This window comes from Phyllostomus hastatus, unplaced genomic scaffold (genome assembly GCF_019186645.2).
Source record: "Phyllostomus hastatus isolate PE091 unplaced genomic scaffold, TTU_PhHast_1.1 phas_contig_86, whole genome shotgun sequence".
Taxonomy (NCBI): Eukaryota; Metazoa; Chordata; class Mammalia; order Chiroptera; family Phyllostomidae; genus Phyllostomus; species Phyllostomus hastatus.
In genome coordinates this window covers 68,575,307-68,590,279 of record NW_025333977.1, presented here as the reverse complement: position 1 = coordinate 68,590,279, position 14,973 = coordinate 68,575,307, and the positions used below count along the sequence as shown (strand labels likewise).

Sequence of the window (14,973 nt, the reverse complement as noted above, 5' to 3'; positions counted from 1 at the left end):
AATAAGCCAGGTGGTGAAAGACAAACATATGACATCACCTGTAAGTGGATCCTAATCAACAGAACAAACAAGCAAGCAAAATATAACCAGACATATTGAAATAAAGAACAGACTGCTAGTAACTAGAGGGAGTGGGGGAGAGAGATAATGGGGGAAAAAAGGGGAAGAGCCATAAAAGAACAAGTATGAAGAGCACGTGGACAAAGCCAAAGGGTATGCGGGTGGGAGGTGGGGATGGGTGGGGAAAGGGAGAGTGGTGAGGGGAAAATGGGGACAACTGTAGTTGAATAACAATTTAAAAAATACTGTTAAATAATTAAAAAACCAAAAACAAAAAAAAGAATGAAACTGGAAGCATCATGCTCCCTGATTTCAAACTATATTACAAAACTGTAGTAACAAAACAGTACAATATTGGCATACAAACAGACACATAGATCAAGGGAACAGAATAAAAACTCCAGAAATAAATCACATGTATATTCAAGAATACACAAAGGAGAAAGGACAGTCTCTTCAATAAATGGTGTGGAGAAAACTGGACAGATACATGCAAAAGAATGAAATTGGACCACTATCTTACATTACAATAAAAAATTAACTCAAAATGGATTAAAGATGTGACCATAAGCCCTGAAACCATAAAACTCCTAGAAGAGAACACAGGCTCCTTAGCATTGGTCTTGAAGATGACTTTATGGATTTGACACCAAAAAAAGACATCAAAAGCAAAAATAAACAAATGGGGCTACATCAAACCAAAATGTCTGCAAAGCAAAGGAAACCGTCAACAAAATGAAAAGACAATCCATAGAATAAGAAAAACTATTTGCAAACCACATGTATAATAATGGGTTAATATCTAAAATATGTAAGAAACTCATAAAAATTAGTAGAAAAAAAGCAAATAACCAAATTAAAAAATGGACAAATCACCTGAATAGACATTTTTCTAAAGAAGACACACAGGTGGCCCAACAGGTACATGAAATGGTACTTGACATTACTCAAGGAACTACAAATCAACATGACAATGAGATATTACCTCACACCTGTTAGGTTGTCTACTAACAAAAAGACAAGAGATGAGAAATGCTGGTGAGGCCGTGGAGTAAGGTGAACCCTTGTATATTATTCCTGGGATGAAACTGGTACAGCCAACCTGGAAGACAGTATGGATCCAGCAATCCCACTTCTGGGTATATATCCAAAGGAAATAAAATAATTGCCTCAAAGAGATATTTGTACTCCATGTTCTTAGCAGCATTATTCATACTGGCCTCAATATGGAAACAAGTATCCATTGATGGATGAATGAATGAAGAAAATGCGATGTATGTATATACTGAAGTATTTATTTAGCCTTAAAAATTAAGGAAATCCTACATTTGCAATAACGTGGCTTGAACCTGGAGAGTATTATGCTAAGTGAAATAAGTCAAACAGAGGAAGACAAATACTGCATAGTATCACTAGTATGTGGAATCTAAAAAAAAAAGTCAAACTCATAGAAATAGAGTAGAAAAGTGGTGGGAAGAGGCTGGGGAGTAGGGGAAATAGAGCTTATAAAACGGTACAAACTTTCCATTAGAAAGTGAGTAAGGTTTAAGGACGTGATGTATACAGCATGGTAACTGTAGTTGGTAACACTGTATTGTATGACTGAAATGTGCTGAGAGTAGAATTTTAGTGTAACACCCTCCCTACCTCTCACAGGCACAGTTGCACATACTTGGTGATGGGCGTGTAAATTAACTTGGTGGGGGCAGAATCCTTTCACAATGCATGCATATATCAAATCGTCATGTTGTACACTTTATCTGACAAATGTATTTATCAAGTCTACCTTAATAAAACTGAAAACCATAAAATAACTGAAAATATTTGCTTCTGGGAAACAAAATTTAGGAATAGAAATGAGATGCTCTGGAGTACTGAATCTTAAAACCATGCACAGATATTTCTGATAAAAATGAAAATTAAATTTTGTAAAAATGAATATCTAATGGAGGTGCAGCCCAGATGACAATTGTAGTCAAAGCTTTGGGCCTCCTAGAGGACAAACCGAGTGAGCAACAACCCAGCTGAACACCATGTTTGGTCCCCGCCCAAGGCCCCCCCCCCCCCCATGGTGTGGATCCAAACAAAGAAAATCTTCCCGAGTCTTCCTGTCAGGAGGTGGCACAGTGCTAGGGTTAAGGTCGCCATTTCTGGAGCCAGAAAGGCTTGTGTTCACAGCTGCCTGTGTTACTTTAAGGTAAATTATTTAACCTCTATGAACCTCAATTTCCTCATATATGAAAATGAGGATAATTTACTATAATTATAATTATAACCTCATAAGTGTATAACAGTACCTGATTTTTTTGGTGATGATTAAATGAGATAATACCTGTAAAAGCAACATGTCTGGCACAAAGATTATAAATATTCTCAAGTATTAAACTCCAATTATTATCCCAGAGGAGTGGGATAATAAAGAAGAGGGTAAAGTTTGAGAGCAACTGTGAAAATCAGCATAAACATTAAATATTATCAATTTCTAGAAAAGTAAAAAAAGTAGGGTTTCAGGTAGTGGGATTTGTGGTTCAGGGGCAAACTTGCCAGAGACAGGAAGCTCCAACCAAAGGATCTGACCTGAGAACACACCTCAGGTCTCGCCAGGGCAGACTCCTCCGTCATCTCCTGCCTCCCCTTCCTTTATTCCTCCCGAACCATTTCCCTTGCTTTGTGCCCACAGTATTGAGCTGAACTATAGTTTTCATTATTTGATGCACTTTTGATATACTTCCATTGATATAAAAAGCTGGTTTTCACTGTAACAAAAGCCTCAAGCAACCTGCTTTTTATATAGAAAGGCTACTCTGTAGCTTTGTTTGTTTAACTTGTTTGGTCAGCTAATTGTACCCCTAGTATAGTCTTGAAATATTTGAGCCTCATTCAGGTGGGGCATCAGTCAGGGAGAGAGAAGTAAACAAGTGGAATAGGAAACTAAGCAAGGGGCACTCAAACGAAAAGAGAAACCCAATCAATCAGTCCTGCAAGGACGCTGCAGGATTATAAAAGAATTTCTGAATTCTTACTACATGCAGATATTGTCCTGCCTTGGGGATACAGATCAGGAGCAAAAGGACAGAGCTGTGGGGACTTAGAGGGCAAAATGCGTCTTAATCAGGGACAGAGGGGCGAGGAGCAGCATCAGTTATCATCAACTGGTATGCTCTTAGGGACGTTTCCTGTGTCTCCCATTTCTCTGGGGGACACTTTTAAGGTTTAGGGCTGTGCTCTAAACCTATAGTGTTGCTACCAGTTTCTGGCATCCCCTCCGCTAGGTACTAAACAATTGTAAGTGAAAACTAATAAAAAGAATGTGGTAATGGGAAAAGAAGAATTGGTTTCTATAGACTAGTGGAGTTCTGTGCTCTTAGCTACACTTTTGCCTGAAGAAAAGTTGCAAAATTGAGCAATCCCCTATATTTCTTCCTTCTTTAATGAAGAAACACTTGTTTTGCTGCCCACACCTACAATAAAACTAAATAAAATTGGCTAAGGCTTTGGCAGCTTATTTTACTCCTTTATACAAGAGCCCATCATGAGATGAGATGTTGAAAGTTCATCTCATTGGATCAGCAGAGAGCAGAATTTCACAAAAACCCCATGAAGAAGGACATAATGGCTCTTCCACATGCCTGCTTCGTTCAGCCAGATTTACAGTTTATAATTTGCTGCCTCTGTTCCTGTTTACTTTTAGTGCCAAAATTTTACTAAATCAAACAACATTAACAATAGTTCTAAGCCATTTTTGCCATCAGCTACAGGAAACTTTGGTAGGTTTTTAGTCTTAGAGGAAGAACTGTTCTCCAGAACCCTCCCAAGCCACAGAGGACAGAAGTGCTCAAGCAGATTAAGTGAACGTGATTTATCTTAATTACCAGAGTACATTTTCCATAGGAAATTGCTGGGCCACATGTGAGTCTGGCACACACAGTGGGTTTCTTCAGTCTTAGTCAGTGAGGAGAGACATGGGCTCATTGGGAGAGAAGGGTGGGATTAAAGGGATTTTTCAGTTCGTGTACAGACACGGTGTGTGTACACCCCTATCGCCCCACCAGTTCATTAGGAAGAGCCCGGCCCATCAACAGATGATCAAAACATGTGTTGAAAACAATTTCTCTGAAAATGAATTGCCTACTACAGACACAGATTTAAAGAAAAATGGTTTATCGGGACAACTCTACTTGCTGTAAGACTGACCTAGGTTTTGGTTTTATTTTCAGTTCCAGTTTTCACACTGATTCTGTGCATGGCTTCAGATATCATAAGATTCTATGTCATTTGGAGTGGGGAGAGACCTCGAGACCAATTAGTCCACACGTCCTATTCTTTTAAGCAGTGATGCAAGACTTATTGTTTAAGTCACATACTTTATCAGTTCTTCTATTTGCAGAATTAAAAATAATCGTAGTGGTCTTTGCAAACAAAGTGGTTGGTTCTACATAGTAGAGGCTTTTCTTAATATTTTTATTTTAGTTTGACAAGAGCTATGCATTGTTTCACGGGGAAAAGAATAGGTGGAAAATAACTATTGGGGTGTGGGCTGGATGGGCCATTGACAAGGCTGGGGCTGCACCCGGGCGCCCCAGAAGAGCTGTGCAGCTCTGGTCTCTATAGACAGAAACATCTCATGCCAGGTGTGGAGCCAAACCTCCCAGCAGCGAGACAGCTGCTGGCTGGTCCCACACTGTGGGCTATTTTCAGGCTCTGCAGGTCTGTTTTCTCCGCCTTGATTCTCTTGGGTTAAAAGTTCTAACACCAAGCTCTCTACTCCACCCTTGGCTGTGTGTGATGATTAGCCAGTGATTATCTCCTGTTTTACTCGTCATGTTTTTTTTTTTAGTCAGGAAAAATGATGGAAAATGCTGTTAAATAAATTGTTTACATATGCCTCCTAGAACTGGAATGCAGCTATAGTAATTCTTTCAGAAGTTATTATCTTCCAGCTTTTCAAATAGGGAATTCCAGAACCAAGGCAGAGGGGATTTTAATGGCTATAATTCAAAGTTTGCCTATTGGGGAAATTCATTTTTACCATACATTTTTATAAAATTTCCTCCAAGCATTGAAATGTGGCCAAAGACATTCTTTATAAGCCATTAAAAACCACCCGATGGCTGCATCCTGCATGTGTCTCTTCTTTATCTTATAGTGTCTTATTAGCAATCTTGCAATTCTGCCATGGTTGGGCAGAAAAAAATACAATGGAATGAAATCTTGACTTAACAATGTGATACAGTGTGAAACAAGTTTGCATCAAAAAAGCCAATGGACCTAAACTTGGGAACTCATAATTTTTTTACTCTGGCTGTAGCCTTGCTTTCAGTAGTGGCTTTGAGGACTCTTGTATTTCACTAAGTCATGCACATGGATTTGATTTGAAAAGAATACTATTGTTGTTCTTTCTTGCCAGCCTATCCCATTCCTTCCTATCCTTTATCGTCAAGTTATAGTTTCAGGTACTCCGTGAAGCTTTCTCTCCTGATGAACTGCAGAACTGGGTATAAGTCCTACACTGGCATGTTCTTTTTTTTTAAGCTTTTATTTATTTTTAGAGAGGGGAAGGGAGGGAGAAAGAGAAGGAGAGAAACATCAATGTGTGGTTGCCTCTTGTGAACCCTGTACTGGGGACCTGGCCCGCAACCCAGGTATGTGCCCTGACTGGGAATCGAAACTGGCAATCCTTTGGTTCACAGCACACGCTCAATCCACTGAGCCACACCAGCCAGGACTGGCAGGTTCTTTTATGCTATTTTATTATACTCTCCAGTTGATTCATGGTTGTTAGTTTTGTTTCTTTAGGTACTTTTAGGCTTCAGAAACCTTAAGTTAAATAATTTGATTTCACTTTATTCTCCCTCAACTCACAAAGTTATTTTGACTAATGGTGTTTCAACAAATAATTTTTAATATTTCAGCTCAAAACATTTTGCCCTGGCTGGTCTGGCTCACTGGATTGAGTGCTGGCCTGCAAATCAAAGCATTACTGGTTTGATTCTCAGTCAGGGCACATACCTGGGTTGCTGGGCCAGGTCCCCAGTGGGGGACACATGAGAGGCAACCACACATTGATGTTTCCCTCCCTTCCCCTCTCTAATAATAAATAAATAAAATCTTAAAAAAACATTTTGCCCATTAAATTACACAAATTAATCTCTGGCATTCCTGTGTTGAGAGAGAATGGATACACTCACAGGCTCATTGAGTGCTGGGATCTATTGAACACCACAAAGTTTCATGTACTGCAGGCAAAAAGTTTTCACTAGAGCCCTTCCATCCACATGCATTATATTTGTCCCCAGTGGGAAAATGTTCTTTACTTGAAATTACTGATGTGCAACTTTTAACTATAATCCTGGTCAAATCATATACATGAACATTAACAGTCTTTATATCCTAATGAATTTCATTCAGTCATACTAAACTCTAAAAACATTAAGTAAGTCACACACAGACACACTGAATGGCCTTAAGTTTATGCCTGGTAGTAAAAATTGGCATGGGTTCTGATTCCCAAACTAAATTTAATATTGCTCTTTCCCAAAAAAACAAATTCAGAAAGGGCCTCTTCGGGGCTTTGCTTGTCCCGAGACGAGAACAGGCTGTGGAGTCATCCTTCGAAGGCCCGCCGATGAACGAGAGACATGGGTGAGATACACACCATCAGGGCAGCGTGAGGGGGCCTGGTTGTGTTTCAGTCTGAGGCAAAGTCCAGCAACAGTTAGCATGAGTCCTACCATAGTTACAAACAGAAATGTGAATCCCTGACTGGTCCTGTGGTTTCAGAATGAAATGCAACTCACCTGAAAGGTACTTTTCTTTTATGCACCTACTTGACCCATTAGGTCAAATGCCAAAATGGCATTCTTACATGGCATTAAGAAAATGTTCTCTGTTGGTAAATTTATTCCACCAAATGTCACTCATTTTTAAGTAGAGCATAACAAAAATGATCTTTTTCAACTAAATGAAAGTGAGAATGAACTAAAATGAAAGAACAAGTCCCTCTGCAGTTACTATCCTTCAAAGTCTCCCCATCTCCTGACCCGTTTTCCTGACCTGAGCCTGGCATAGAAGGCCCCACAGCCTAGCCTCCACCTCCCTGCTTCCACTGCTTCGGTCCACTTTTCACCCCTCACACTGGTGAAAATAGGGTTGCGTCCACTGCACACAACCATGCCACTCTGGGCCTCTGCACTGACATATGCTATTCTCTCTGATACTTCTTTCCCAAGACAGTCACCTAGCTGGCTGTTTCCTACTCCCCCAGCCTTTGTGAAGCACCACCCACTCTGGGCTCCCCTAGCACCTTGGGCATACTTCCACCAGAGCTCTCACTACTCTGTGTGCAGTAATCTCTTGTTAACTAACTGCCTACCGCCCTCGCCTCCAGCTCCACGAGAGCAGAAACCACGTTTACTCATGTTTTGTTGCCATAACAGCAAGCGCACCGCTGAACATAATGTTGGTTCTTAATAAATGTTAGCTGAATGGAAACGCAAACCTTTTACAAACAAATCAGGTTTAAAATGTCACTGAAATAACTTCTGATTATAGATAATAGGTGCACTCTGAAATCTGAAGACAGCCTGACTCAGAAAAGGAACATAAATGAACATTTAGAAATTGGATGCCTTTCAATTTCCTTCCTGTGAACCACACAGCCCATTTTTATTACGTGGAATAAAAAGCAAGAAACTGGAAAAAAAAAACCATCCACATCCTGTAAGCCCAAATTCACCTATTAAAAAGTCCAAATTAAGTGAATTTTCTCTTTTACTTTTTCTTTAAAACATACTGGGTTGGCCAAAAAGGCCTTTTAGTTATTTTCTGTGCAGCGGCTCTAGTAACACTTAGTTGCCTTTAACTTCATTTGAAACAATTTTGTTACATTGTATTGTGACAGCTATCATATCAGCATGCATTTTAAGGACAACTCATCAAACTTGGTGAGTTTTTGTGCAGCCATTTTAATCTTGAAGAGAGAAGAAGATATGTAACATTTTCAGCATATCATGCTTCACTATTTCAAGAAAGGTTAAAAATGCAATTGAAACACACAAAAAAATTGTACAGTGTATGGAGACGGTGCTGTGACTGATCAAACATGTCAAAAGTGGTTTGCGAAGTTTCATGGTACTATTGACATCTTGGGCAAATACTTCTTTGCTGTGGGGCTGTCTTATGCATTGGAAGACGTTTAGCAGCATCCCTGACCTCTGCCCACTAGAAGCCAATAGTGGGAGATAGCCAACATACTCAAAATATCTAAATCAATAAAGTTATTAGAGGAAATGAAAACTGTGTTTTTATTTTACAGAAAAGCCACATGAACTTTTTGGCCAACCCATTATCATTACTGAAAAATATGCTTATTTTGGATAACTTAAATCTTTTAAGAAAATCTGCAGTTGCAAAATTTTCCATATTACAGCTCAAAATAGAAAACTCGAAAGAAAGAAGTGTTTGTGGAAAGCTATTATTTCTGCAGTATATGGCTACTGTTTTATGTACAGCAAACCATCTATAATGAATTAGATGCTTCCTTTTCCCCTGAGCAGGTTAGGAGAGTCTCCCTGCTATCACAGCCAGAATGGGCTCCTCCAGGTGTCACAAACAATACCCAATTCAATTCAGTTCAATTAATTGGTGACCCTGCAAGATACAGGATGTAAAATTTACAAAATAAGTCTCTGATGCTGGGTTTCCAGTCCTCACCTCTGCTGATCTTGTTCAACACTGAGGAACTGTATCAAGCACATTTCCAGCTGTGTCCCTCTGAAAGTTCTTCTATGTTCATTGGTACACTATAACTTAAGATGCCATTTTTTTTAAAACTGAAAACATAGGCAGTTTATTAAATAGTGTTTTGGAGTTTGAGGAAAGAAACTAACGTCCCACAGAGAGTGAAATTCAGTCCAGGACGACATTTTGCATATTGGCTTTCTTAAGGAAATGTTTGGCTGTATCCATTTAAGAATCTGCTTATTTTTGTTTTGTTTTACATGGCTAAATTTAGGTTAAACAAAACAAAGCAAAAACCTTACTACATTTCTAGAAATTTCTAATGCCCTTATATGTCATGTAATAATAAAATGAACTGACAAAATATTGGCTATTTTAGATTTATAAAGTTACCACAAAACTATACGGCAATATAAACATTGGTATCAATGTGTAGTGAGGGATACCAAGAAGAGTTGATTATAGAACAATGCTAATATTATTTATATCCCTTCAGAAATCTGTTCTCATTTGACTATGATAAGAAGACCCAAAAGCAAAGGATTGATCTGGGACTAGTCTCCAGCTATTTTAAGCATTAACTGTTACAGACACTCACCTGTGTTTATCACATGGCTTTTATTTCCTTGCCCTCTCCCTTCCAGCACGCCAGCTAAATTCTTCTGTACTTCAAATCTAGTTTACATCATGCATAACCAGGTGTCTCTGGTCCACAAACTTTTCCTTCTTTAGACTTTGGTATTTAATATCATCATTTGGCACTAATGCCCTTCTATTTTTCAAAGCTATCCCATTAGCTTACCAGACCATCTTGTTAGCTCTGGTATCCTCACCAATAACTCGCACAGTTGCCAAACATGGCTCCAGAGGAATCTGGTGCCATGTGTGGGAAGCCAAAGGAGGCACAAACTAGACCCTCCCTGAAGACACAGAGGGCTGATGTCTTTTCACTCTTGCACTGGCGGCTTACCTTGTGTCTGGTTTTAGATTTTCTACTGTGGAGAAGGTTTGATTGGTAACTTGAATGGACTTGTTCTTCCCACTGAATGACCCATTCTCTCTGGATATAACTTCATATTCTGAAAAGTGAAAAGGCCAACAGATACTTGTCTTCATGTTCTGGCAGATTTAATTTTTCTTGAAGCTAACAGCATAATAAAGTCACACTCATGAAAATAAGCAAAACTCAGATTGCAGTTCTGATCTTATACATTACATGTTGATCTTATACATTGTACATTACATATACATTGTGTATACAACTTATACATTAACCATTTCCAGATCGGGAAGGTCAGCAGATGATGAAGGTCCCAAAGCACCTGGCAGTTGTCCATTGGCCACTTCTGCTTTTCCTTCAGCACAGCAAGGAAAGCTTGGTGATTGTGAAGATCAATGACTCTCCAATGGTAGCTTTGGAGGCTGGTCCCTATGATTTTGTTAGGAAAGTCAGTCATGGCTGGAAAGCACCTTGTGAGTGGTTTCCTGCCCTAGGGGCTTGTACAACACAGCGGGGACGCGGTGGGGAAAGGCCACTGATTGCGCGGTGCTGCTGCAGAAAACTTCTCTAGGTCTAAAACCACAGCAGCAAATGCCAGGTAACCCAACAGTGAACTGTACTGTCCTATGGGTCACTATTTTGATGTATAGAATTATGGGATTTTTGCACCTACTTCTCACATAAGTTACACAAATTTTGTATGTACTACTCAAATGTTGCCCCCTTAATAATTATCGTTGTATTTGTAAAAAAAACTATGTCTTTAAAGTCTGAACACAGATCTGCATACATTTCACTTAAAGGCAGGTTTCCATGAACTTGCAAGACTAATCCAAAGAGAAAGACTTCCAGAATATTAAATATAATTTACAAATTGGTTCACTTGTTTTCTCTGCCCTTTGTTGGGGTTTAGTTTACATGTGCCAAGATCATACAAAGGATTTTAAAAATCAAACAACAACTAGACAACAAAACCCCACTCAAGACCAGCTCCATCAATATAAGGAAATACGCAAGTGGTGGGCGTCAGGGAACGTGAGGAGCCCGTGGCTGGCACGTTAGTTCTCCTTCCTCAGACCCCTATTGTTCTCAGCTGTGTGGGGTTTTGTTCTGTTTCCTAACTCTTTTTTTTTAAAGATTTTATTTTATTTATTTTTAGAGAGGGAAGGAGGGAGAAAGAGAGAGAGAGAAACATCAATGTGTGGTTGCCGGGGGCCGTGGCCTGCAACCCAGGCATGTACCCTGACTGGGAATCAAACCTGCGACACTTTGGTTCGGAGCCCACACTCAATCCACTGAGCTACACCAGCCAGGGGCTGTTTCCTAATTCTTTTCATTTCCAGTTCAGTTGTTTTTTTACTCTAATGGGAGGGAAAGAGGGGGAGGTCCCTGAATTCAAATGTGTCCATTTTATATCTTTTCCTCAGCTGTGGAGGGATAGTTACTAGAAACAGACAGTAGTAATTAAAATGGAAATTGATTTTTTAAAAAATGGAAACTGTATGGCTTGATGGAAAGAGATAGGCCAAGCCTTAAAGCCATAACAGCTTTATAATAAATCCAGCAACATTATAAAAATGGAATATTAACTTTGGAATGAATATTTGTAAATGCATTCTATTTCAGAAGGTTTATGTCTATATTTCTTAAGTTTATGCCCATATTTCTTCTTTTCAAATATGGGGTCTTATTTATAATTTCACTAACAGTAGACGTATAAGGAAATCTATAAAGAACTAACACTGAATAATTAGTCTTTTTATTCCCTTCGAGGGTTTTATTGTCCTGTTATGAGATAATTCACTTAACAGAAAAAATTATTATAATGTTAGGGAACATCACTCTGGTCAACAGAACTTAAAAATAGTAATGCTATTTTTACCTTCCCTACTACTTCGACTACTGACAAACATTAATTTAACAGCTGCTAACTTAGGCTGCACATTCATTCTCTTTAATTTTATCCTCAGGATAAATTGCTAACAATGGGTATCATTACAAATAAGGAAACTAAAGTTCAAAGAGGCTAATTATATACCTAAGTTCTATATTTAGAACACAGCCTGTCTAGGATTTAAAACTGTGTCAGCACACTGTTGGCATCCCACAAAGCAACAGCTTATAACCAAATTAACTTTAAGTTGCCTGAGGACCCAAGCAGGCTAGGGCCAATTTCTTAGGTCACCCATTTCTACATCTGTGTGGAAGGGACATGTAGAAGCAACTAAATTTGAATGTATTCACTAGAGGTAAGTACGTGCCTGTCCATTAAAGGAAAGATTATTGACAGAAGCCAATATGGGGAATAAAGAATATGCTTCCCTCTCTTTTTATTATCTATCTCAATCCTTCCCTTTCAGATCATTTTCAGTGATATGAGAATTAATTTCCATTTTATCTGAGTTCCTGGTTTGTAAAAGATTACATTTGAAATTTAACAAACCATTTAAAAATAAATAGAAATGGAAAAATAGAACAGACCATTAAGGTTTATCATCTATCATTTAAATACAGACTAGATGAGTAATGGTTAAATATGGAATTATTCCTATGTGGAAGATATTACAGCTGAAGAGATATGGTCCTTATCCATGGAAATTGTTACAGTAAATCCATTATCTTGTGAAAGGTCTCAAGCAGCCCATCAAACATTTGATAATAACATTCCAAAAGTAATTGAAATACTTTGAGATTATGTGTTTATATAATATTTTTTTAAATGTTACATAATGAACCAGAAAGGAAAATCCTTCTGCTTTAAAAAATCAAATCAGCCCTGGCTGGCATAGCTCAGTGGATTGAGCGCGGGCTGTGAACCAAAGCGTCGCAGGTTTGATTCCCAGTCAGGGCACATGCCTGGGTTGCAGGCCATGGCCCCCAGCAACCACACATTGATGTTTCTCTCTCTCTCTCTTTCTCCCTCCCTTCCTTCTCTAAAATAAATAAATAAAATCTTTTAAAAAATCAAATCAGATGTAATTGACAAGTAAATATGTATTAGATGTATTAAATCAGCAATTTTCAACCTTTTTCATCTTATGGGCACATAGAAACTAATTTTCTGCATCACACCAAAAAATACACTTTCTGCCAATTGGACAAAAAATGGTATAATTTTGATGGATTTACAAAAAAACCTGTAATTACCTACCCTTATTATTCAATGTGACGATAAGATGTAACCCTGTTTTATGACCTATATATTTATGGTTCGAGACAGGGCTTTCACGCCGGACGGCTGTTGCTGTGTTGGCTGTTGTTGTTTCTGAATCTGACACTCTAAGGGAAAAGAGGTCAGTGCCCCTGACTAAATAGTGAGGCATTGCATGTTTTAAAAATTCCTGTTGCACACCGGTTGGCAATTGCTGTATTAGAGTATTAGACCTATTAGAGTAACTAATTAACTAATTCTCATGTGATGTCTTGCATCTTTAAGGCAAATGACATCTTACATACCATTTTGTTTTGTGAGAACTAAACCTCAGACTATCGCAGGAACTCCTGATTAACAAAGTCTATGGATGGAAAGTTTTGAATTTTTAAATACGTGTAGATAATCAATACTTAGAGACTGATTTTTAGAGATTGATTTAGAGTTTCAAATATTAGATATTTTAAAATATTGACTTAGCTCCTACCAGTATGGTCCCAAGTAAAGAGGCAGGACTAGGCAAGTCCCCAGGAACCACGCGCAGTGGCTGGTTCCTTCTCAAAACAAAGGTGAGCTTCGCATGAGAGAGAAAATTCACAAAATACAGCTTTTAAAAATGCCAACTAAGTAAAGACAAGCTGCTTACACTGGAAGTTTCCCAGACAGTTTTGTCTGAGGAGAAATAATGGCTGTTTTCTCCTTTATTCATGGAAAACTTCTTTGGCAGATCTGGGTATTGCACTCCCCACTCCTCAGTGTGCTGCTCTCGGCTCCTCCTGGCAGCTTCTTGGTGGGCTCTGTCGCCTGTCCCCCGGCCCGGGCACAGGGCAGGGACAAGGGCAGCAGGAACCCTGCATACTCAGGCTACGTTCTCCAGCTGATTTAGATCACTAGTCTTTCCCTTCCTCACTAGTTTGATTATCCTATTCATTATGGAGAATTAATTTCTGTTTAACAAGTTCAAAAGTGACTCAGGATTTCTAATTTTCACAGTAATTTTTAGAGGAAATGGATGGATAGCAGAATCAAAATTTCTGGAGATGAGCAGAAAATTGACCAGGACTAGAATTTTAAAAACATGTACCCTAAGATGACTGAAGTGACATTTACCCTGTTTGAAAGTTCTAGGTCAATCTAGAAATTGGATTGGTGAAAGGAAAACTGAGTTAAATATCATCAGCAGTGGAAACTTTTCCTATGTTACCTGTAAGTTTCTTGGTAATGAAACAACTAGATGTATCTTTACATTATGAAAGAAGAATTCTAAGCAGAGATGAAGGGATGCAGCTTGGAGAGATCTGCTAAGTTAACAGGGAGCTTGTAACCAGGACACAGACAACCTTTTCCCATCATACGACACTTTTGACAATAATGTGCCACTGGGACAGTGGAACTCTGCCAGGACTCGCTACTCCTGAGACGCGCCTCCCAGGGCATTATGTGACTCGGTGTTCCACAGTCCCAGTGTAGCGCGTTTTCAAAGCTTCCCACTGTAGTCTAATAGTCTTTCGGCCATGATCTTACCAGTGACAGTGTCATTGGGAGGCTTGTCCCAGTCCAGGATGACAAAGGAGGGGCACCCTTCCACGGTGACCACTGTGAGGTTGGAAGGAGGGTTCTGCGGCGGGCTGGTGGCATTCCCCTCCGTGGCCTCCTCTTTGGGGAACCGTTTGATGGAGTCGGTGATGGAGCAGGGCCTGTTGTCAGGCTTTGGGATGTATCGCACATGAGGACCTAGGAGAGAGGGACACTGACCATTGGTACTTTTTTTTTGAGAAAAATGGGGGAGGTGAACTCATAATTGTTTGAGGACATTTGGTCTCACATTATAAGCACATAGATGAAAGCAGTGATGTGGACGGTTCAGGCATGTGAAAATCTTGTCTCTAGGATACATGGGTGTTGATTTCTTTTTCTTTTTTTTATTGTTGTTCAAGCACAGTTGTCTCCTGATTTATTTTTCTAAATAGTTTAGTGTATACTAATATCCAAAAGTGATTTGTTCCCCCTGAGCATGGTTTAA

The 14,973-nt window shown here is 39.1% G+C and overlaps 1 protein-coding gene across 8 annotated transcripts in view; it reads right to left on the bottom strand.

The window, feature by feature from the left end:
• LOC123826727 (ABI family member 3 binding protein) overlaps positions 1-14,973 on the bottom strand; it is a 243,861-nt gene that overhangs the window by 19,665 nt on the left and 209,223 nt on the right. For all 8 annotated transcript variants that reach the window (XM_045850740.1, XM_045850741.1, XM_045850747.1 and 5 more), the window contains 2 exons: positions 14,475-14,684; positions 9,770-9,878 (listed from right to left, as the gene is read on the bottom strand). In XM_045850740.1, the coding sequence (XP_045706696.1) occupies positions 9,770-9,878; positions 14,475-14,684 (319 nt within the window). The remainder of the gene's footprint in view (positions 1-9,769; positions 9,879-14,474; positions 14,685-14,973) is intronic.